General features: G+C 53.2%; 2 protein-coding genes across 2 annotated transcripts; both read left to right on the forward strand.

Annotated features, from left to right (window-relative positions):
• The first annotated feature begins 1,083 nt into the window (after positions 1 to 1,083).
• Positions 1,084 to 7,339, forward strand: CALB2 (calbindin 2). The gene is made up of 11 exons (XM_014880756.2): positions 1,084 to 1,236; positions 4,248 to 4,324; positions 4,503 to 4,592; positions 4,692 to 4,772; positions 5,594 to 5,650; positions 5,754 to 5,831; positions 5,945 to 6,000; positions 6,206 to 6,245; positions 6,354 to 6,407; positions 6,632 to 6,703; positions 6,939 to 7,339. Exons 1-11 carry the CDS (start codon positions 1,146 to 1,148, stop codon positions 7,053 to 7,055), a joined length of 813 nt encoding a protein of 270 aa, XP_014736242.1. The 5' UTR covers positions 1,084 to 1,145; the 3' UTR covers positions 7,056 to 7,339.
• Positions 7,340 to 8,669: 1,330 nt separating this feature from the next.
• Positions 8,670 to 22,199, forward strand: GOT2 (glutamic-oxaloacetic transaminase 2). The gene is made up of 10 exons (XM_014880747.2): positions 8,670 to 8,839; positions 14,104 to 14,260; positions 15,446 to 15,574; positions 15,934 to 15,993; positions 16,115 to 16,276; positions 16,719 to 16,823; positions 17,698 to 17,848; positions 18,499 to 18,664; positions 19,573 to 19,723; positions 20,200 to 22,199. The coding sequence occupies exons 1-10, from the start codon at positions 8,694 to 8,696 to the stop codon at positions 20,320 to 20,322; spliced, it is 1,350 nt and encodes a 449-aa protein (XP_014736233.2). The 5' UTR covers positions 8,670 to 8,693; the 3' UTR covers positions 20,323 to 22,199.
• The last annotated feature ends 19 nt before the right edge of the window (positions 22,200 to 22,218 follow it).

Raw genomic sequence — 22,218 nt, forward strand, 5'->3', positions numbered from 1 at the left:
TTTGGGAAAACTTGGGAAAAGAAAATCCTGCAATGTGCTGGTGAGCAGCAAGGGGAGCCAGGGTGAGAAATGTCTTTTGGGCTGAGCATCCCTTCTATCCCCCAAGCAGCCCTGATCCAGCAGGGATGGCAGAGCCTTGATCTGAGAATTCCTTGTTTTTTCTTCCAAAAGATGGCTGCAGTGTCCAAATTTTGAGTCCTCACTCCAGCCACAGATGTAAGTGACAGCCGTGCTGTGGCCATTGCATGGTCCCTTGGTGGTGGTGACATAGGGACTGCCATTGTCCTGCTCCTCCTGCCAGGAACAGCAAATCATGAGCCATGAAGTTGCTATGAGGCAGGGGGACAGTGACACAGATGTGGTGACACAGAGCAGGGACATGGTGAATGGGGTAGGGCTCAGTGGCACAGGAAGGGATGCAGGGACTTGGGGAAGGAATGGAGTGACAGGCAGGAGGAGGCAGAAGGGCAGAGTGACAGGGCAGGACTAGGTGTCAGGAAAGGAGTAGGTGACATTAAGCAGGGTGGGTGATGTGGAACAGGGTAAGTGGCATAGGGCAGGGATAGGTGACACAGAGCAGGAGTAGATGTCAGTAGTGGCAGAGGCAGGTGAGAGAGTGGGGTTAGGTGACAAGGCAGGAACAAGTGTCAGGGCACGGGCTGCCGACTCCAGTGCCCAGTGCTGCTCCCAGTATTCCAGTATGCTGGTGTCCCGGTATCTCGATGTCCTGGTATTCCGGCGTCCTAATATCCTGGTATGCCGATGTCCCGGTGTCCCAGTACCTCGGTATCCTGGTGTCCCAATGTTCTTGTATCCCGATGTTCTGGTGTCCTGATATCTCGATATCCCGCTGTCCTGATGTCCGGGTATCCCACTGTCCCAGTACCCGCGGTCCGGGTGTCCGCTGCCCCGGTATCCTGGTACCCGTTGTCCCGGTGTCCCGGTATCCCCCTGTATCTCGGTGTCCCCCGTCCCGGTGTCCCCCTGTCCCGGTATTCGCTGCCCCCCGTGCCCGGCCGGTGTCCCGGGCGGCGGGCGGCGCCCTCTGGCGGCGGCGGGTGGCGCGGCGGCGGCGGGTATAAAAGGCGGCTGCGGGCGGCGGCGGGATCGGGAGCGGCGGGATCGGGAGCGGGATCGGGAGCGGGATGGCCGGCCCGCAGCAGGCCCCGCACCTCCACCTGGCCGAGCTCACCGCCTCCCAGTTCCTCGACATCTGGCGGCATTTCGACGCGGACGGTCAGTCCCGGGGCGCGCGGGACACTTCTCTCCTCAAAAAACCGGCGGGGAGGGCAGCGGGCTGAGCATCCCTGGGGGCGCGGGGCTGAAAGGGGGTGGTGAAGAGTCCCTGGACATCCCGGAGGAGAGGATAGAGCCTCCACCACCGCAGCCTGGGGATAGCGGTGAGCCTCCGGGGTGATGGAGAGCCCCCGGGATGCAGAGACTCCAGAATGGAGAGTCTCTGGGGTGATGGAGAGTCTCTGGGGGGCAACCCCGTCGGTTGAAGCTCCAGGGTCGGGGGAGCGATCGGTCCCCAGGATCTCCCTTTCGGGAAAGGATGGGGAGCCCCAGAACTGGATCCCACTGGGAGCCCCCAGCCCACGGGACGCTGAGCCCAGGATATCCCGGGTCTCCTTGGCATGTCCCCTGGGTCCCTTAAAGAGCTGGGATTCGCTCGGGGCTGGTGTCACCTCTGGGTGCTGCTCTGGGCGTCTTGCCCTTCCCGGGGTGCCCAGTGTCCACCCTCGGTCCCCTCCATCTCCCCGCCTCGGCAGTGCCCCACACTTGGTATCTGGAGGGAAAGGGGCAGCGAGGCCACCAGATTGGCCCCAGGGCCACCTCCTTGCCAGGAGTGACAGAGCGGGTGTCCCACGCCCGGAGCAGGCTGAGGAACGGTCCCTCCACGTCTGGAGTGCTTGGTCTCTGCCTGCCTGCTCCCCGGCCTCACAAATCCTCTCCCTGGGGGATGCTGTGGCAAAAACTGTGTCCACTATGGGGATGTCGCGTTCCCACGGAGTCACATCGGGATCGACATCCCTGTTCCTACCACTGTCAGCCCCAGAAAGGGGGGGAAATGTAAAAACCAGCATTGTTTTTTGGGAAAACAGTTTCTTCCAGCGCTGTGGTGCCATGAAGGAGGCTCAGCCCGCTGCGAACAGCAGCCATGGGGAAAGCTCATGTTCTTCACTGAGTCTCCTGTTCCTGCAGAGAGGTTTGGGGACCAAAAACCTCCTGGGAACTGCGTCATGTAGCCTTCCCAGCTGCACTGCTGAACTGGAGCTCGGCTTGCTCCTGGCTGCATTTTGAGGTTCCTCCCCCCCCGCAGCCTCACAGCATCGGGGATACAGACACAGGTCCCTGTCACTGCTGGAGCTGGCACTGAAGCAGCCACCAAGGGGTTGGGAAGGTGGCACTCCAGTGGGAGTGATGTGGGTGTCCAGCTGCCTCCCTGCAGCGCATCCCACTGCGCCCTTGGATGTGCTCTGTCATCTCTAAAACACAGTGGCAGGCACGGATCCAGCTTGGCCCACGGCCCCCAGGCAGGGCAAGGCTGTCGAGCTGCGGCACGGCAGGTGCCCAGGAGAGGAGGGACTCAGGCGTCGGGAAAGAAGGTGGCCTTGACAAGGACAATGCTCGGCTGCACCAGGCAGGAGCTCCAACAGCCCTGGTTGCTTCCCTGTGCCAATGGAGGGACCTGGGGTTCACTCCCCTGTGCATGGGACTGCTTCGCCCAAGCTCATCCCTGCATTTAAACCCCTTCCATGCGGCTTCCATGCCTTGAGCTGCTTTCCCTCAAGGCTTGTCATGCCCCAGAGATGTCCCCCTGGATGTTTTTGATGTCCTCACTTTACCAGCCACAGCTGCCCCTAGGCTCCGAGGTGGAGCTCCATGGACTGGCTGTGGCTCTCCGGAGGGGATTTTCCATGACACTCCACATCCCACTGCTCTGCGGACATGGATCAGACTTGTCCAAGCTGCTGCTTGGAAGAAGCCAAGCTACTGGTCACAGCTTTTCTTTTTTCCCAGCTCAAAACTCCTGCAGATTTTTCTTTTTTCCCCAACTGAATTCAAAACCGCTTGGTGTTCTCCTGCACCCACAAAAGCAAAGCCCCTGGGAAGAGTGGTGGGAAGCCAAGTGGCTCACACCAGCACCCCATTATCACCCAAGCCCCTCAGCCCCTCCTGGGAAGGATGCTACTCATCCATTGGGATGTGGTCACGAAAGAGGAAGGTACCCTGGGAAGGTACCCCAGTGCTTCGAGCCGGGATGTGGATGGTTATTCCCAGCTGCTGTGTTGCAGTGGGGAGCAGATGCTGCCAGGGAGCCTGCAGGTGATAATGCCGAAGGTGGTGCAGAGCAGGGAGCTGTGGTCCAAGCCTCCAGAGGCTGAAATGCAGAACAGTCCTGAGGGAAATGTTCACAAGTAAGAGCCCTGGCTATCCCTCAGCCAAGCACTTCAGGGGACAGGGCAACATCCCTCTGCTGTGTCCGGATGTTCTTGGAAGGGAGGATTTCTGGCAGGGACAGCACCATGGAGCCAGTGTCTTCACTGCTGTCCCCAGCTGTGACGTGACCCTGCTGCTTCCAGGCACAGCAGCCACTCCCCAAAGCCACCAAGGGCCAGCACTGTGGGAGCTGTGTGTGGCTGAGCCCTGGCTGAGCCATCCGGCCATCGAGCATCCCACAGGCAGGGCAGGGCTGTGGATACCCCGGGTTCCAAAGGAATCACATCTCAGCAAAGATACCGCCATGAGAGGTGCGAGGTACACAGGACAGGAATCTTTTGGAGCTCCTGGCCATGCTGGAGATTGGCACTGGGGTCACCCCTTCCTGAGGCTGATCCTGCAGCCAGGATGCTGTGCTGGGTGCCTTACCTCTGCTCCCCATTTGCCCTTATGGCCCCCACAGGGAGTTGGGAGATGCTTGTATGGGATGGGGTGCCTTTATTTAAGGCATCTAATTGAAGTATCAGATACAGAAAATGCAGCAAAGACCAAGATGAGCAAAATCTGTACTCTACAAATGAGTGCAAGGGACAAGTCTAGGGCTGTGTGTCACCTGGGCAAATTTGAGCATCAACAGTATGCCTAATGCTCAGCATCAGCATAGGCTGGTGTTTTCTTGCTGCCACAATTGCCTTGGAGCCATGTCCTGGTGCAGAGGGAACAAGCTGTGTCCCCTGGGAGCAGCTGTCTCTCTCCTGTGCTCTGACACTGTGGAAGTCTTACTGCATTTTTTCCTCCCCCAGGAAATGGCTACATTGAAGGCAAAGAGCTGGAAAATTTCTTCCAGGAGCTGGAAAGTGCAAGAAAGGGGGCGGGTGTGGTAAGAGCATCTCTTGGTTTTGCGCCCTCCTTCCCCTGTTCTCTTGTGCCCAAAGATATCAGCCCCATATCCTTTGGGCACTGATGAGTGGGAATGGGCCTCTTCTGCGAGGAAAGTGGGAGTACACCAGCACAGGGAATGGGGAAAATGCTCCCATCCCCTCTCTCCTTGCTGGCAGGACTCAAAGAAGGACAATTTGGGTGACAAGATGAAGGAGTTCATGCACAAATACGACAAAAATGCGGATGGCAAAATCGAGATGGCAGAGGTGAGCAGTGCTGGACTTAACAAACCCCAGGTTGTTTGTGTTCCACCCCCATGCTCGTGTTTCCCCTCCATCATTCCACCATGCCTGTGTTCCCCACAGCTGGCCCAGATCCTGCCCACGGAGGAGAATTTTCTGCTGTGTTTCCGCCAGCATGTGGGCTCCAGTTCAGAGTTCATGGAGGTGAGTGGGACAGCCTCCACTGGGGGATCCCCAGGGAATTCAGTCCAGCTCTACCATGGGTAAAAAACTGGGAGCTTGAACTGCCCAAACCTCCCCTGGTCTCTCCAAAACTCTTGGCATTAACTCAGCACTGGGAGGTAGTGCTGGTTTAGGGAAGAGCAGGAGTGTGATGAGTTTTCCCAATTCTCAGCACCCCTTCTCAGGGCAGCTAGGTGCCTCATTCCAGCCTCCAGGCAAACTGAGCTGCAAGGATTTGGGGCTTTTTTGTAAACTTCCCCTCATAGTTGCTCATAAGTGCCCAAGGGATGTGCCAAAGCCAACAATGCTCTGGGCGACCCCACAACCTCGCCGTGCCCTTGTATGGGGTGAAACCACAAAGGTGGGAGAGAAATTGCAGCTGGGCAATAAAACAGTTGGGGGTGGAAGGGAATGCGCAGCATCCTGGATAGGAAGGAGCTTGTACATGGAAACTGAACCCTGGGTGGAAGGGAAGGCTGAAAGAAGAGCACCCCGTGCCATGGGGGAGGGGGGTAAGCAGGCACGATTGTTTAGTTGAGGGATGTAATTAAATATTATTAAATATTAAAGCCTGGTCTTGCATCCTGACATGAGGATAAAGGCGCTTGAACTCTTGGTTCTGAACAAAAGCATCCAGCCCCAAGGGAGAGCAGGTGACACCAATGGGAGCTGTGAGATGGCCCCATCTCCTTTAGGGTGGTGATGGACACCCTCAGAGGGGGTTTATGGGGGGACACACACACACGTCAGGGGGGAGTGGGGGACATGAGCCCCCACAAAGGCTCATGGCAGCCCCTCCACAGGCTTGGCGCAGGTACGACACGGATCGCAGTGGCTACATCGAAGCCAACGAGCTCAAGGTGGGCTGTGGGCACAGGGTGGGCTGGCTGGGTCCCTGCCAATGGGACATCCCTGCTGGGACAGCTGGGGGTGAGGACAGTCGGCAAAACCCTCTCCTCCCAGGGCTTCTTGTCGGACCTGCTGAAGAAGGCAAACAGGCCCTACGATGAGCCCAAGCTGCAGGAGTACACACAGACCATTGTAAGTGGGACCTGGGGCACTGTGTCCCCTCCGGGGGTCTCAGCACCCCAAGTGGGTGGCATGCAGGGGAGGAGGAGCTGATGGGTGACAGGGTACTGTTTGTACCCCCACAGCTGCGGATGTTCGACATGAACGGTGATGGAAAGCTGGGCCTCTCCGAGATGTCCCGGTAAGGTCATGGGCAGCAAGAAGGAAGAGCTGGGGAGGGAAAGACACCTGAAATGCTTGTATTTAGGAAGAGTCTGCTCCAGCTTCCAGGGAAAACTGTTTTCCTCGTTAATTTACTCATGTTTCTGAGCAAAACATCACTGTGATTTAAGAAAGTGTCTTTTTCTGGCTACTTCCCACTCTTCCCTGCCCTTATTGTTTTTCAGACTTTTGCCTGTGCAAGAAAACTTTCTTCTGAAGTTTCAGGTAATATAATACTACTCCTACTGCTAATAATAACAACAAAAACAACCCACTCCCATTGCTTGTACCTCCAGCCCTTCTCATACCCTGGTGTCCCTTGTCACTTCCCAGGGAATGAAGCTGTCCTCAGATGAGTTCAATGCCATCTTTGCCTTCTACGACAAGGTAGGGAGTTGCCTCATGGGAAACTGCTCCAGATAAATATAACTTGGCCAAAAATAACCCCAAATCATATGGTTTTGGTTGGGGTAATCCCTGCTCTGGTTTGGGATGGGAGAACTGGGTTTACCTCTGGCTGTGCTGGGTGAAGGTCTGGGGATGCCCATGCCAAGGGGGAATTGCAAGGCTTGTGTCCTTCCTGCTGTTGATGTCCCTCCCACACTATCCAGGATGGAAATGGCTTCATTGATGAGAATGAGCTGGATGCACTTTTGAAAGACCTGTATGAGAAGAATAAGAAAGTAAGTGGGGACAAAGCTCAAGTGCCACCCCCAGAGCCCCCCAGTTCCTTCTCCCCTCTCCCAGCAGCATCTTTCCATGTCCATACTCCATGGGGACCAGGAGATGCTGGTCCTGATGCTGATCCTGCATCCTCATGGGAAGCTGCACTGGAGCTAGGGGGAGTGTAATCTCAGCCTGGGGGTACTCTCCAGGGAGACAGGGAATGCCCACCCCCACTGCCCCCATGCTTTGCAGGAGATGAACATCCAGCAGCTCACCAACTACAGGAAGAGCATCATGAACCTCTCCGACGGGGGCAAACTCTACCGCAAGGAACTGGAGATGGTGCTCTGCAATGAGCCCCCCATGTAGGACCCCCATACACACAGCCCACGCTCCTCCTCCCTGAAAACAAGCACAAGGGGGAGCCCCCATCACTGCAGAGCTCCCCTAACAGCTCTTGGGTTTGCTGTAGGTTGCTAAAATCCCATTTGGGGGGGAAAACTCTTTTTTTTTTTTTTCCATCTGCCTGGTTTGTTCAATTATATGATTTTTTTTTCTTTGTGGGGGTGTTGTTTTCATTCCTTTGGTCTCTTGAGTTTTTATCATTTACCAAAGAACAGTTTACTAATAAATTCAAGTACTGCTAGACTGTAGACCCTATTTCTCCATCCCATGGTGTGCTGCGGGGTGACAGGAAGGAGGGTGACATCCCCACACTCTGATCCCACAGAGGCTGTGGCTGCTGGGTGGGGAAAAGAGAGCATTTAGGAAAGCCCCTTTGGACTGAGGGTCATTGGAAAATCCCTGGGGAGCAGAATGCAGGTGGGCTGGGTGCCCAGCCTGCCAGTTACCCCTTCCAGTCACCACTCCCAGACCCTGCCAAAGCCTCTGGAACACCCCAAGGGTTGTTTCCCCCACTCCCTGGAAACCAATCCCAGGGTGACAATGTTGGTGGAGTCTCAGCACAACTTTTCCCAATCCTGTACTATCCAGTGCAGGCCAGTTGAGGCCTGTATGGCCCAGTATGGGGTGCAGTGCAGTCCCATCTGGACGTGTACAGCACATTATGACCCAGTAAAATCCCACACAGCTCACTATGGCTCAGTACAGTCCAGTATGGTACAGTGCAGTCCTATATGGCCCAGTACAGCCCCACATAGCCCAGTATGGCCCAGTACAGCACTGTACCTCCCTCTGTTGCTCAATACATTTCAGTATGGCCCAGTACCACACTATAAAGACCTGTATGGTGTTGTACAGTCCTATATGGCTAAGCACAGTCCAGTACAGACCTTTACAATTCCACATAGCCCTGTACATTCCAGAATGGCACCAAGTACAGCTCCATATGGCCCAGTACAGTCCTGCACAGCTTCATATGGCCAAGTACAGCCCTGTATATCCCTATAGAGTCCTATACGGTGTGTTACAATCCTGTATAGCTCACTGTTGCCCAAGACTGCCCTGTGTGGACTTTTATGGCTCCATATGGTGCAGTGCAGTCCTATACAGCTCAAGTACAGCGCTGTACAGCCTAGTATGGTGCAATACCATCCTGTATGTCCCAGTATGACCAAGTACAGCGTGGTACAAGATGGTCCAGCACAGCCTAGTATGGCCCACCATGCCCTAGTTGAGTCCTCCATATCCCAGTATAGCCTACTACAGCCCAGCATAGTGTAGGACAGCCTAGTATAGCCAGTATGGCCCGGTACAAGATGGACCAGTACAGCCTAGCATGGCCCACTACACCCCAGTCGAGTCCTGCATATCACAGTACCGCCCAGTATCGCCCAGTATCGCCCAGCACAGCCCAGCACAGCCCAGCACAGCCCAGTACAGCCCAGCACCTCCCAGCACAGCCCAGTACCGCCCAGAACAGCTCAGCACAGCTCAGCGCAGCCCAGCACAGCCCAGCACAGCGCGGACCGGGCGAGCGGCGCGGCTGCACTGACCCCCAACGGCCGCCAGGGGGCAGCGCCGGCGGTGCCCGGCGCGCGGCGGCGCATGCGCGGGGCGGAGCGCTCAGCCGGTGCCCGTGGTGTGAAGTGCCCGCCTGCCGCCGCCACCGCCGCTGCTGCCGCCATGGCGCTCCTGCACAGCCGCCGGCTCTTCGCCGCCCCGCGTCTCGCCGCCGCCGCCTCCCGCGCCAGGTGAAGGCTGAGAGGTGGCTCAGCCCCTGGGGCCACCCGCCGGTGTCGGCGGAGGGGTTTTCCCGCAGCTGAGCCCCGCTCCGAGGTGGCGATGGGGGGAGGCTGCAGGGAGGGGGTGACGCCGCGCTGGGGAAGGGGGTTGCTGGGGGGACGGACCGCGCTCGGATTGGCTGGGGAGGGGGGCCCTCGCCCTCTGATTGGCTGCGGCGCAGCCCGGCGCCCCCCGCCTGCCCTTGAGGCGCCGCCGTGGAGGGCGCGTAGGCAGCGGGGAGCCCCGAGAAATGGGGCCGTGGGGAGCTGTGCCTTTACGATGGGTTGGGGACACCCTGTGCCTTAACGATGAGTTGGGGACACCCTTTGCCTTGAGTGATTGGGCCAGGGTGCTGCTAGTGATGTACGCTGCTACAGGGCACGAATGATGTGGTCGATGAGAGGCTGGACGTGCCCCGGCCATGTGCGCTCGCAGCGCAGAAACCAGCCATGTCCTGGGCTGCATCACCGGCAGTGTAGGCATCACGTAAAGGGAGGGGATTCTGCCCCTTTGGTCCACTCTGCTGAGACCCCACCTGCAGCACTGCTGCACCTTTGGGACCCCAGCACAGGAAGAATATCAGCCTGTTCGAACAAGTCCAGAGGGGGCCACAAAGATAATCAGAGTAATGGAGCACCATTTCTATGGGAAAAAGCTGAGTGAAAGAGCGGGGGTTATTCAACCTGGAAGAGAGAAGGCTTTGGGGTGACCTAATTGTGGCCTTCCAGTATCTAAAGGGGCTGCAAGAGAGCTCGATAAGGACTTTTGATAAGGGTATGGAGTGCCAGGACAAGAGAGAATGGATTTAAATTGACAGGGCAGGGTTAGATTACATATTCGGAAGGAAGTCTTCCCTGTAAGGGTGGTGAGGCCCTGGCACCTGGTTGTCCCGAGAAACTGTGCCTATCACATCCTTGGAAGTGTTCAAGGCCAGGTTGGACAGGGCTTGGAGCACCTTGGTCTAGTGGAAGGTCTATGGCAGGGACAAGGTAATCTTTCAGGTCTCTGCCGGCCCAAACCATTCCAGGATTCTGTGTGCTATGAAATGGGGCTGAGGTGGTGCTGTCTGGCTGCCCTGTGTAGCAGGACCAAAGGGACCTCTGAGCTGTGCAGTGGGCCTGGAGATCATGCACGGTGCAGCAGTCTGCACTGACCCCACGATCCATGAAATGGGGCAGGAGTAGTGCTGGCTGTGCTAGAGCTGTGCCCTCAGGGGTACAAACGCTGGCAGGAGCAGGATGGGAGTGACTGTGTTTCTGTGAGGACCAGTCCTGCACTGGCAGCTATGGATTCTGCTGTCTCTGGTCAGGAGAGGTTTGGATAGAAGGATGCGGGGTGCTGCTGGAGTTGTGTGAAAAGCCCAGAAAAACTTCCACAAAGTACAGCTGACCTGAGAGCCACAGGGGCTGGCAACATCACTGAGACCAGGTGGCCAAGAAGCAGAAGGATCTGGATGAGGCCTTGCTGTTCTCCAGAACCCTTTGACTCCTCTGGCCTCACTAGTGGGGAAGTCTCTAAGAAACAGTTTCCAGCCTACGTCAGAGCAGGAAAGTAGTGGTTTTTTTTAAATCCCCGTTCTAGCAGTCACTACTGCTTCTAAGCCAGCCTTCTGGCTCTTCTGGACAGGGGCAGAAGAGCAGCTGTCTAGAACTTGTGTTTTGTGCCCGTGGACTGTAGCAGGCCTGTGAAAGGTATGGAGCCTGCTGGCATAAGCTTTGTTTTTCTCAAACTTGTTATACAGCAAACTATAAATTACCAAATTGCAGCGAGGTCACCCAAGAGAGGTTGTTAAATTTTGTGAGTAAGGAGCCTCTGTGCACAGCCTCCTTTTTCCTTTTCAGGAATGTTGCTTATTATGTAACAAGGGAAGCCAAGCACTGATTAGCAGTTTCTGTTTCCTTATCTTCAGGAATATAATGTGGTGCTCCAGCTGCTACCATTACTCTGTGCTGAGATTGCTCTTTCTGAAAGCAGAACAGAGATAAAGAGATAGGAAATAGTTAAAACGGCTCCATGGCACACAAATGGTAATTAGGGTGATAACTCAGTCTGCTTCTCTTACGTATCACAAGACAGCTATTTAAATACTTTTCTTGGTGGAAAGCTTACCCGATGCTCACTGGGGCAAGGAATTTGTAGGTTTGAAAGGCCCTGTAGTAGCCAGCAGCCTGTTGGCATTGTTCTTGTGTAAATATTAGCTTTAGATGTGGTTTGCAGACAGCCTGACAGCCTTTGGCCCCTCACTCTGCTCCAGCTTGCAGAACTGCTGTGGGGGCTTTGGCAAAGCTTCTGAAATCCAGTATCTTATGTGGCTGTACCTCAGGGAACATGGGCTGGCCTCTCCACAATGGAAACCATCACTGGGCTTGTAAATGCTTGCTCTCCGGGCTTGGCTTGATTCCTTAAGCACTTCTTAGGTCTTGAGGCATAAGTTCCACATATTTTTTTGAAAAGCGTTGCATATTTATGCAATTCCTCGTGCATTTTCCCACTTTCTCTGTCCCACTGCACTTGCAGCTGTGCATTAAACCAGCTCAGAAGACCAGTGTATCTGAAGAGTACAGAGATTATTTGGATACCAGCTCTGGTGAGCATCAAAACTCTTAACTGGACCTTCTGTGTTGAAGTCCTGTAGCTGGAGAATGTGCTTCCTTTGGCTTACATTGAGTATCCCTTGGGTAGGTCAAGCCCAGCTTAAGTTTACCTCTGGTTAGTTTTCTGCACTGAATATCTCTGGCCTGGCAGAGATGTGCAGTTTATAGCTTTGACCTTTATTCAAGCCCAATGTTCTTTTAATTGCTCAAAATAAAATACAAGGCAGTGCAGGGACGACAGTAATGGGGGTTGCAGTGTGTTAGGCTTTGTGGCCTTGGACCCCTAGTAGATCTCTTTTTCCCAAACCCCTTTGGGAAAGTTTTGCCTCTCTGATCTCTGTGATATGCTGATGTGTTTGGACAACTCAGCCTAGGCTTTTTTCTCCTGTGTCCCTGCAAGCTCACCTCCCTGGAAACACCAGAGGAGTCTTGTTTCGCCTGGAAACCTTCAGGCTGAGAACGGGAAAGTAAGTCCTAAACCTACCCTTCGGAGCCTTAAGCCAACACAAAAACCCGCTCAGAACAAAAGTACTTAACTCTCTGGAGTGCTACAGCTTAGGTAAATGCCCGCAGGATCAGCATTAATTGCAGTGTGTTAAAGCTCAGTGACCTGCCTAAGCCTTAGCAGTATTGGGACCTAAATACCCCAAACACTGTAAGCTGCTTGGGGAAAAACTCAGGAGAAAAAAGGTGCTGTCACCATCTCCAAAGTAGCAGCTCTTTAAAATAGATGGCCAGGCTCCTGCAGCCCTTGATGCCAAAATAATCCTAAACCAGGTAAACAGAAGAGAGCCACATTATTGCACATGGTTTCTCTCTTTCCCTGCCTCTCTATTGCCAGGAACACATTGGGAGGGGTTTGTCCAAAGCTGCCTGAACGTGCAGCAGGAGTTTGCCCTGACAGTCCCCTTGACGTGTCCTGCTCAGGTTGGTTCCCCAGGTCACTCCCTCCACACTGGCTGCAGCCCCTGTCCCTCTCTGGAGGGTGTGTGTTGCTGGCATGACTGACTCATCCTCCTTTCCTTGCTGATCCTATACTTAAGAGTATTTAAGACTGGTTAGTGGTCTAAAAAACATTAAGCATATCTTCCATTTTTAAACTATCTGAGATGGCTCTACCTCTTCCTCAAAGCCTGACAACAGGAGAAACAGGCTTTTTTTTAAATTTGGAGCTAGTGTACAGATGGGAAGAGCAGTTAGTCTGAGGAGGGCAAATCATGTTTGGGCTCCATGAAATGCAATGTACATACAGGGGAGAGCGCAAAACTTTTCTGTAATGAGTAAATTTAGCCTAAATGGACCTAAAACAGGAACAGAGTGGAGAGAAAAGGTGATTTTGTGAGTTCTGCTGAACGGTTAGAGCTTCCTTAACCCACCTGGCCCTGCTGCCTACAGATCTCTGTATCTGCCTACAGAATCTGCACTACACATTCAGCAGGAAGTCTGGCTGGCCCTGGGCTGGCTCCAGGCTGCCTGCATTGCCTGGGGCAGGGACCAGCCCCAGGACAGCACTCCCAAATTGGGAAAGGATCTTACTATCAGATGAAAAAAGCAAAGCTTAGTCAAGCTGATATGTCTCTCTGTGTGTTTGTTCCTCCTTCAGTAATCAAGGCTTGAGTTCTGTCCTCCAGAAGATAAACCCAATCTACTTTGTATTGCACCCTTTGTTCCCCGCTGAGCTGGGGGACCTGGGTAGGTGCCTGTGTGATGAGTCAGGACACTCAGAGCTGTGTGCTGTGCCTTCAGGAGGGGGCTGTGATAGCCACGGCCCTCTGCCAGGCAGGTTAAAAAAGGCCACACTGCTGCTCCTGCACTGTCTGCAAAGCCTGGACGTGGGACAGGGCAGAGGCTGTGGCCAAAGGAAATAACAGGTTTCTTTTTATAGCATGGTCTGCTCTGCCCTTGACATTAAGAGAGCCTCTCCATCTTCAGGATGTGCTGCCAGCCAGGCAGAGGCAGGTGGCTCCTCGTGTTGGGGGAACAAAGCTCTGCCTGATGCAGCGAGGTTTTATGCTTGATAGCAGGGGAAGGGTCTTCACATCAGAGCTTGTCACTTGTCACATGGGGAAGAAACTCTCTACTGTGATTTCCTGGAAAACAGCATTTGTCTACAACACCAGGGGAGGCAGAGTTTGTAGGGCAAGGATTGGAAATATCTTTGTTCTGTCAGCCAGTGTTGGGAGAAAAACAAATTAGTTTTCATGTACTAGAGCCTTTCCAGGAGTTTGGAAGAGACTCCATGTTCACGCTTTGTGCAATTGCCTACATCTGGCCAAGGTTCCCTGAAGGGGAATAACCTGTGCAATCCCACATGCAGGCTCTGGGCACTTGTCCAGAGCATAAGAGTTCAAGGCTTTAGTTTCCTGGGCTCTGTGTGGTGTTAGCACATAAGGCAAACAGGAGCATTTCAACATGCTAATAACTGAGAGAGAGTCAGTTATCTTCAGCCACAATGAACTGAGGCTCTTTGCCTATTCTGCAATACATGATGTTACTTAAATAATTTGGTTTGGTTTTTTGGATAATTCTCTGAATACTATTTGTACCTTTTTCAGTGGTTTAAAGATAAGATTTCCCTTGAGGGTTTCCATTGATGCACATCTGAAGCCTCATGCTTAGCTTCTTGTTTCTCCTTTCAGCTCATGGTGGTCCCATGTGGAGATGGGTCCCCCCGACCCCATCCTGGGGGTGACAGAAGCTTACAAGCGAGACACCAACTCCAAGAAGATGAACCTGGGTGTGGGGGCCTATCGGGATGACAACGGGAAGCCATATGTCCTGAACTGTGTTCGCAAGGTGAGCTGGGTGCTGGCTGCTGGACAGGGCCAGATCCAGGTGCCAGGTACCCTGAGGGAGTCAGGGAAGGGGAAGGTCACTAAGCAAGTTTTGTCTGTTGGTCCTTAAAATAAGCTTTGTTTCTAACAGAGCAGGATAGTATTCCTGGATGTCTCCCTTAGCAGGACTAGTGCTTTCCAGACACGACAGAGCCATTAAGTAGTACAGGACAAAACAGGAAATGCATGTTCTGTTCCCATTCAGGTAACTAACTCGTTGCTGACTCCATGAACTCTCCAATGTACCTGTTCTCTGAACTTCGAGGTGTTTCTTGAATAGGCCGATGTTCTTTAGGCAACCCACAAGGGAGGAAGGAGCTTACATTGGCCCCTTAGTGGATTAGTCTTAGAAATTCTGCTGAGCCGATGTTACCAGTTCCTCCATAAGCCAGTCTAAAACTCCAACCCAAGGAGCTGGGTGTGGACATTGCCCTTGAGGGGATTATGGGGTCTTTTAGGGCTGTTGGGGTAGAAATAGTCTGGTAAATAGCTGGCAGCTGACACATGCATTGATTGGCTGCACTGACAGGGAGGGTGCAGGGAGATTGCCTTTTCCATGCATCTCACCAGTGTGGGGCTTAAAGCCATCCCTTGCCTTCCCTCTCTGGGGGAGGGAAGGGTGCAACTGGGTCACAACCAGGGAGCCTGGATGGTGTCACAGGGACATTTCCTGGTGGTATGTCAGTGCTGCCAGGGTATGTGTCACTCCTAGCATGACAAGGCCCTGCAAAAGTTTTGCTACTCTACCTGTTTTAGGGATGTCTCCTATGTAGAGATAGTATCTTCTCTCAGTAACACTCAAGTCTTGCTTTTTTGCAGGACGATTCCTGCTCGGGCAAATAAGTGTGTGCAGCAGCATTGACTTGGAATGGGCTGGAAGTGGTGCTCTCTTCTGGTGCCAGCTTTCCTTGGCTCCACTGTTCCAATGCTGTCACCCACTGAGGGGTCTGGTGGCTGTGGGGTTTTATCTGAAATGTTTACTGGTTTACTGCTGCTCCTTGCTTGGAATGAGCCCTGCAGAGAAACTCCTGTAAACCAACCTTTGCCCCTTCCGAGCAAGCCAAATGTGCAGAGAAGTGACCTTCAGCTGTCCATCATTCTCTTCATGGTGATGCCTTCCTCGCTGAGCTTGTGTCCTCCCTTCCAGGCAGAGGCCATGATAGCAGCCAAGAAGATGGATAAGGAATACTTGCCCATCGGGGGACTGGCAGATTTCACCCGGGCATCCGCAGAACTGGCTCTGGGGGAAAACAGCGAGGCTTTCAAGAGCGGCCGGGTAAGGAGAGCTGGGACACAGGGGGCAGGGAGGACACACGGTTGGTATGTGAGTGCTCAGCAAATGTAGAAGAACTGGTGGGGTATTGATGCTTCTGAGTTGTGGGCTGACTGGGTCCAAGGATCACTGCTTCCTCTGAAGGCTGGGGTGAAACAGCCCTGAATATGGAGGGGGTTTAACCTTGCCAGGAGGCCCAACTCCCTGCTCTGGAGCTGGAGCTGTTGACCCCTGTGGTCCCTCCAGCCCCTTGTCCCTGTTTTGATGTGCTGCTGCCAGTGCTGACATAGTGACTGTGCTCTCCCTGTAACACAACATAGCTACTCAGACTCAGATTTTTTTTTTTTTTTCTTTCCTTGCAGTATGTTACTGTGCAGGGTATTTCTGGGACTGGATCTCTGCGAATTGGAGCCAACTTTTTGGTAAGTGCCAGGCCAGCAGTGAAAGGAAAGATATATTTTGACCAGAGCTGAATTTTTAGGGTTTTCTAACTGCTTGAATGTATTCAACCTGTTTGAATACTCTGTCTTTTCTATTGACCAGCAACGATTCTTCAAAGCCAGCCGTGATGTGTATCTACCCAAACCGTCCTGGGGCAATCACACTCCCATTTTCCGTGATGCTGGCATGCAACTTCAGGGTTATCGCTACTATGACCCCAAGACGTGCAGCCTTGACTTCTCTGGAGCCATGGATGACATCTCTGTGAGTTGCCTTCCATGCCTGGAAGAAGGGAGGTCATGTGGGGAAATGGGTGCTGATCTTATTTTACCCTATATGTGATGATGCGGCATGAAGTGGTGTTAGGGAAGGTTTAGGCTGGATATTAGCAAAAGGTTTTTCATGCACAGGGTGGTTGGCCACTGAAACAGGGTCCTGAGGGAAGTTGTCATGGCACCAAGTCTGCCAGGGTTTGAGGAATGTTTGAACAATTCGAGCACATAGTGTAGTTCTCGGGGTTGTCCTCTGCAGGGCCAAGGAGTTGGACTCCTTATGGGTCCATTCCAGTTTGGAATATTCTTTCTATGATGCCTGAAGGCATTAAATCAAGGCTAGAAGCCTCACAGAGCTCATCTAAGCTGTCACATCTGCTGAGGAGAGTGCTCAGATATCACTGATGATTCATTCTCTGTAACATCTTCCTTAGAAAATTCCAGAGAAGAGCATCATCCTCTTACATGCTTGTGCTCACAACCCCACTGGGGTGGATCCCCGGCAGGAGCAATGGAAGGAGTTGGCAGCTGTAGTGAAGGTAAGCAATGTCCCAGGGGTACTGTGCCATTCCTGGGAAAACCACACCTCTGGCCTTTCATGGGTGGCACCTGGTCTTCACTAGAGGTTATTCCCTTCCCTGAAGCCAGGATGGGTTTCATGTTCCTGACAGGAGCCAGGACAAATGCATGCAGAAAGCTTCTAGCTGACCACGGGGCTTTCTGCTGGCACCTTCCCAAGAAGCTGGAGTAGGGAGACCTGAAAGGAGAGCAGCAGGGGTGAAAGCACGAGCTGTGATTGCTGGAGCGGAGCACCCAGTGCTGGTGTATTAAAAATGCTGGAAGATCTCTCACATGCCTGGTGTCTCCTTGCAAGCTTCAGCTGGAAATAGACAGGGACAGGTTCTACCTTCTCCTCCTTCCTGCTGCTTTGTCAAGTCTGTAGCCAGTGAAATTTGGCTTGGAAATGCCTGGCCTTAGTAGGGACCTGAGAATTGATAGATATAAAAGTGATTTGTGTGGCCTACAGAAGAGTAGATCTGACTAAGGGGCAGTGCATCTGGGGTATCTGCCTGGCTGACTAGACAGTTCCCAGGTGATTTTCTTGGAAACTGATAGTACAGAAGACACTGAAGTAGACTTTTGTATTACTGTTGAATCTACTTCTGCTTCCTGGGCCAGACTTGCACATCCCATAAATGTACTGGAGGGTCTTTAGCTGCTGTTTTGATGTGTGGTGGGTAGCTGCAGGTTTTGGGCTGCTCTCTCTGTGGTGAGTGAAGGGGAATGGCTCTCTTTCTGGAGGATAATGGCTGCAGGTGGGCAGACCGCTGTCTGCATAGCTTTTCTCAGCCTGCTGTCCTCCTTGGAGGGGTGCTCAGCTTCTGTGACACTCTCTTCCATCTTTGCTGGCAGAAACGAAACCTCCTCGTGTACTTTGACATGGCCTACCAGGGCTTTGCCAGTGGGGACATCAACCGGGATGCCTGGGCTGTGCGGCATTTCATCGAGCAGGGCATCAACATCGTCCTGTCACAGTCCTTTGCTAAGAACATGGGGCTGTATGGTGAGTAGGGCACGTGGTGAGGAAATAATTGCATCCAGGCTGCTGGTAGGATCCCAATACCTCAAGGGTTTAGCAGCCAGTGTCTTCCTGCTGCCTGTGTTCATCCTGCAGTACTGAGCAGAGATAAGCCATTAGGAGCTGGTGGAGACCATTCTAGAGAACAAGGATCCACTAAAGTGTGGTGTTGGGTGCCACAGTATAAGAAGGATATAAAGCTTTCAGAGAGTGTCCAAAGGAGACTACAAAGATGGTGAATAGTCTAAAGGAGAAGCCTTACAAGGAACAGCTGAGGACACCTGGCTTGCTCAACCTGGAGAAGACTGAGGGCAAAGCTCATCGCAGGCATCAGCTTCCTCCCAACGGGCAGTGACTCTCTGTGACTAGTGACAGGACCCAAGGGAATGACATAGAACTATGTCAGGGAGGATTTAGGCTGGATATTAGGTAAAGGTTCTTAACCTAAAGGGTGACTGGGTATTGGAACAGGCTCCCCAGGGAAGTGGTCATAGCACTAAGCCTGACAGAGCTTAAGGAGTGTTTGGACAATGCTGTCAGACACAGGAATTGTGGGATTCTTGGGGTTGTTCTGTGCAGCGCCAAAAACTGGACTCGATGATCCTTCCAATCAAGATATTCTGTGATTCTCTTAGGAGAGCGTGCGGGTGCCTTCACAGTGATCTGCAGTGATGCAGATGAAGCCAAGAGGGTCGAATCACAGCTGAAGATCCTCATCCGTCCCATGTATTCCAACCCACCCGTGAATGGAGCGCGCATTGCCTCTCTGATCCTGAACACCCCTGACCTACGGAAGGAGTGGTAAGGAGAAATCTGTAATGTTCATGACAGCGAGGTCTCTTTGCAGCCCTGTGCTCTGCTTACTGTGTGCTGCTGTCACAGGCAGCTCTGAGCTTCAGCAACAGTCAGAACCGTGTTTACTCTGAAGAAATCCCTGCTTATGTCCTGGCATCAGCTGGTGTCAGTTTAACCTGACACAAACAGGTTTTCCTTGTGTTACTGAGGAAGAAAACAGTGTAAAGGAGGGGATAAAGCTCCTGAAGGATTTGAGGGCTGCAGGAACTGCCTATGCGAGAAGCATGAAAGTCTGAGGTGGTGCAGCCATGTAATGTGTCTCATGTGGGGGAAGGGGAAGCGTAAGCCCCCTGGGAATAAGACCCAGGAATGTAACCCTCATGCCCTAAGCCTGATTCCTGGCATCAGCCTGTGCTGTTTTCCCACCCCCTTGGTGTCGGGTCCCTCCCAGCAGCTGGCAGAACAAAGGCTGGCAGTGTGCTGTGGCCGTGCTGGGGGCTGTGTTGTTTTGGCAGCCTGACACTTGTGCCTTATCCAGGGCTCAGCAGAGACATTTCCTAGCTGTGCTGCTTTGGAGCAGGACCTGTTTGCTAATGCTACCCCTGCAGTCTTGGTTTATCTGTAGATAGTATTTTAACTGGGTTTGAGTAGTGGCATCCATGGCTTTCAGATGTGAGAAATGTCTATATTCTGGTAGTAGTGTCCAACAGCAATGGAATAAATAAAAAGAGGTCACCTTCGGGTATCAGGAGAAAGAAGCAGCTCCCCCAGCTGGAGCTACATCTTCATGCTCATCTGCATTTCCCTATGGGGCCCCTCCAGGTGGAGAGGTTGATTTTCAGTAACTGGGGTGGGGAGAGCAGCATTGGTGTGTTCCATCCCTGCTCTGAATGGTTCCTGGTTTGGCTCCTTAGGCTCACAGAGGTGAAGGGCATGGCTGACCGGATCATCAGCATGCGGACTCAGCTGGTATCTAACCTCAAGAAAGAGGGATCCTCCCACAACTGGCAGCACATCACTGACCAGATCGGCATGTTCTGCTTCACAGGGCTGAAGCCTGAGCAGGTAAACGCAATTCCAGTGGTATCAAAGTGTGATTGGCAGTCCTTGTCAGTTAAGATTTTGACTGCAGATACCAAAATGAGCCCTTGTAAGCACTTCTTCCTCAAGAGGAACTACTCCAAGCCCTAAGCACTGGCACATCATGGGGACCCCAGTCTTGCTCTGTTCCCTGCTGTACTTGGGGAGGTTGAAAGTAAATGTAGCTGTCATGTCTATGACAGCAAGCAGTCACTTGGTGCTGCTCTGACCTTAAAGGTCAGCTCAAGTGAGGTGACTCTTCCAGCTGAACATCTGCAGTGTTGCTGCTCGGCCTGAGAGCTGAGCAGCATTTTTCTTGGTGCACAGGGTACTCTGCAGGTAGTAGGATGCCCTGTCTGCTGGCAGCCATTTGCTTTGAGTTTCAGCAAGCTGGGTAAATTTGCACTTTGCTGACACAGCAGAGGTTGGCCTGCAGTTTGAACTTTGCTCTTTCACCCCAGGTGGAGCGGCTGATCAAGGAGTTCTCAGTCTACATGACAAAGGATGGACGCATCTCTGTGGCGGGAGTTACATCAGGCAACGTGGGTTACCTGGCTCATGCCATCCATCAAGTCACAAAGTAAAGACAAAGGGGTGCCCTGGAGCTGGTGGCTTTCCCTTCCCCACCAGTTGAAGATGGGGAGGGAAAAGAAACAAGCAGAATACTTCCAACCACAGCACTTGAAGCCGCTGCTGAATGTATCTTGTAGATGAGTTGTAGAGCCTAGTCAAATCCACCTTGTGTTGTGGAGCAGGGACATCATTGCTGGCTCCTGCTCGTCACAGCCATTCTTCCCTGCTGTCCATCCTTTTTCCATCTTAGCCAGCACCTACCTATGCTGGAGGAAGCAAATGCTTAGCAATGCCATCCTACCAGTGTAGGCTCCAAAGGCTTCTCCGCACACATTTCTCCATGAGAAGGCTTTGTGAGGCTGTTGGCTGCTGGTCCAACCAGCAGCAGGCAGGGAGCTGGGTGGGCTGAGTTGGAGGGCTGCTCTGGTGTGCTCCTCCAAACTCCTCAGCCACTCGCTGCTGCCAGCAGGCTCCATCCTCCTCCATCATCCCAGCCTGGGGCTGGGCAGCACCAAAGCTGTCCTCTGACAACCAGCTCTGAGGACTTCTCACTACCAAACTCTGCTCCGTTGTTGGCTTCGCTCTTTCCATCTGGGACTCTCCTTTCAGGTGTAATTCACAGTGGCATCAGTGTGTGGGGCAGACTAGTGTCCCTCTTTTAAACCTGTCTCACTTTCATACCTGGAGGTGAAACAATTTCTCACGTCCTCCCCTCTCCAATAAGAATCTCCACTGAAAACTTCTCTCTGGTGGTCTCTGCCTTGTGCCATTCCTGTCCTAAGCCCAGCAGTCCATCCCTATACCTCCAGCAGCCTCCGTCCCTGCAGTCTTTGTGCGTGTCCCAAAGCCATTAGCCAAGAGGCTGGCCCTGCAGTATCCCCCTCGTGGAGTTGTGGGGTATCCCTCTCTGCTCTGTTCAACTACATTTCTGGTGACATGAGAAAACACGTATCTTGAGAGAAATCTGAGAGCTGATGGCTCAAGAACTATTCTGTCCTTCTAAACCAAGTGTCCCTGAGGTCCTGTGACTTACTGGGCTCTGATTTTTAATTCAAATAAACTGGTGCATGGCTATGTTGAGCTGGGGACTTCATCCTGTTATTGTGCAGCTGGATCCTGTCCCTGCCATGCACCTAACATTCCCTCCCAGGGCCATGCTAGCACAGGGGATCTTATGTGACCAGTGAAACCTTTATCTCCTGAGAATCCCATATAGAGAGAGACAGTTCCCACCGATGGGCCCCAGGAGCACAGCACGTGTGAACTGAGGTTGTCCAGGTGTGAGCTAGTGTCATGGAGCTGAAATTGAAGCCTTGAACGTAGGTGTTGCTGGCGAGAGGACAATCCCGAAAGCTGTCTGCCTTGAGACATGGGGCCATCCTTGGCCACTGGCCCACGATGGAGTGGAGCCTCTCTAGGTGGAGCTGGAGGCATTACCTCTTGGAGTCTGTGAGCAGTCTCCATCCACTGGCACCTCTTCCTTCTGCAGCCATCCCAGGGTATTTAGCAGAGCAGTCTTCATTTCCCATTCCTGCCCAGGGCAGCTATGTGCCCGTTGGAGCTGGGACAGGTCCGGTCTCGTGCACCTGTCCCGGTTTAGTGCACGTTGTTGCCACACTTGCTGGAAGGCTGGATCCTCCCGCCGCTCCCTGACAGAAGGTTTCCGCTCCCACGCCGCTTGTTTACTGGCCCGATGCCCACAGCCGCTGCTTGCTGTCCTTTGTGCAATAAACCGCTTTCCATGCCGCCCACGCCGTAGGTGCTGCCCCATGGCTCTGTGGGTTCCTGTGCTGTGGTCCCCGGTTCTGCGTGGCTCTGCAGCTGCCACCTCCTGCCCTCTTACCCGCGTGGGGCCGTTCTCTGTACAATAAAAACACCCTGGAGCACAGCCCCGTTCTCTGGCCCTC

The sequence above is a fragment of the Sturnus vulgaris genome, chromosome 12, assembly GCF_052056855.1.
Source record: "Sturnus vulgaris isolate bStuVul1 chromosome 12, bStuVul1.hap1, whole genome shotgun sequence".
In the NCBI taxonomy this organism is placed as follows: Eukaryota; Metazoa; Chordata; class Aves; order Passeriformes; family Sturnidae; genus Sturnus; species Sturnus vulgaris.

Bases quoted from the DNA above. Each gene is read 5' to 3' on its own strand.
- GOT2 (XM_014880747.2), top strand. From the start codon at position 8,694: ATGCGCGGGGCGGAGCGCTCAGCCGGTGCCCGTGGTGTGAAGTGCCCG. The intron at 14,261-15,445 runs GTGAGCTGGGTG...CCTCCCTTCCAG, and splicing joins TCCTGAACTGTGTTCGCAAG to GCAGAGGCCATGATAGCAGC. The intron at 19,724-20,199 runs GTAAACGCAATT...CTTTCACCCCAG, and splicing joins CAGGGCTGAAGCCTGAGCAG to GTGGAGCGGCTGATCAAGGA.
- CALB2 (XM_014880756.2), top strand. From the start codon at position 1,146: ATGGCCGGCCCGCAGCAGGCCCCGCACCTCCACCTGGCCGAGCTCACC. The intron at 4,593-4,691 runs GTGAGCAGTGCT...TGTTCCCCACAG, and splicing joins GCAAAATCGAGATGGCAGAG to CTGGCCCAGATCCTGCCCAC. The intron at 6,246-6,353 runs GTAATATAATAC...GTCACTTCCCAG, and splicing joins ACTTTCTTCTGAAGTTTCAG to GGAATGAAGCTGTCCTCAGA.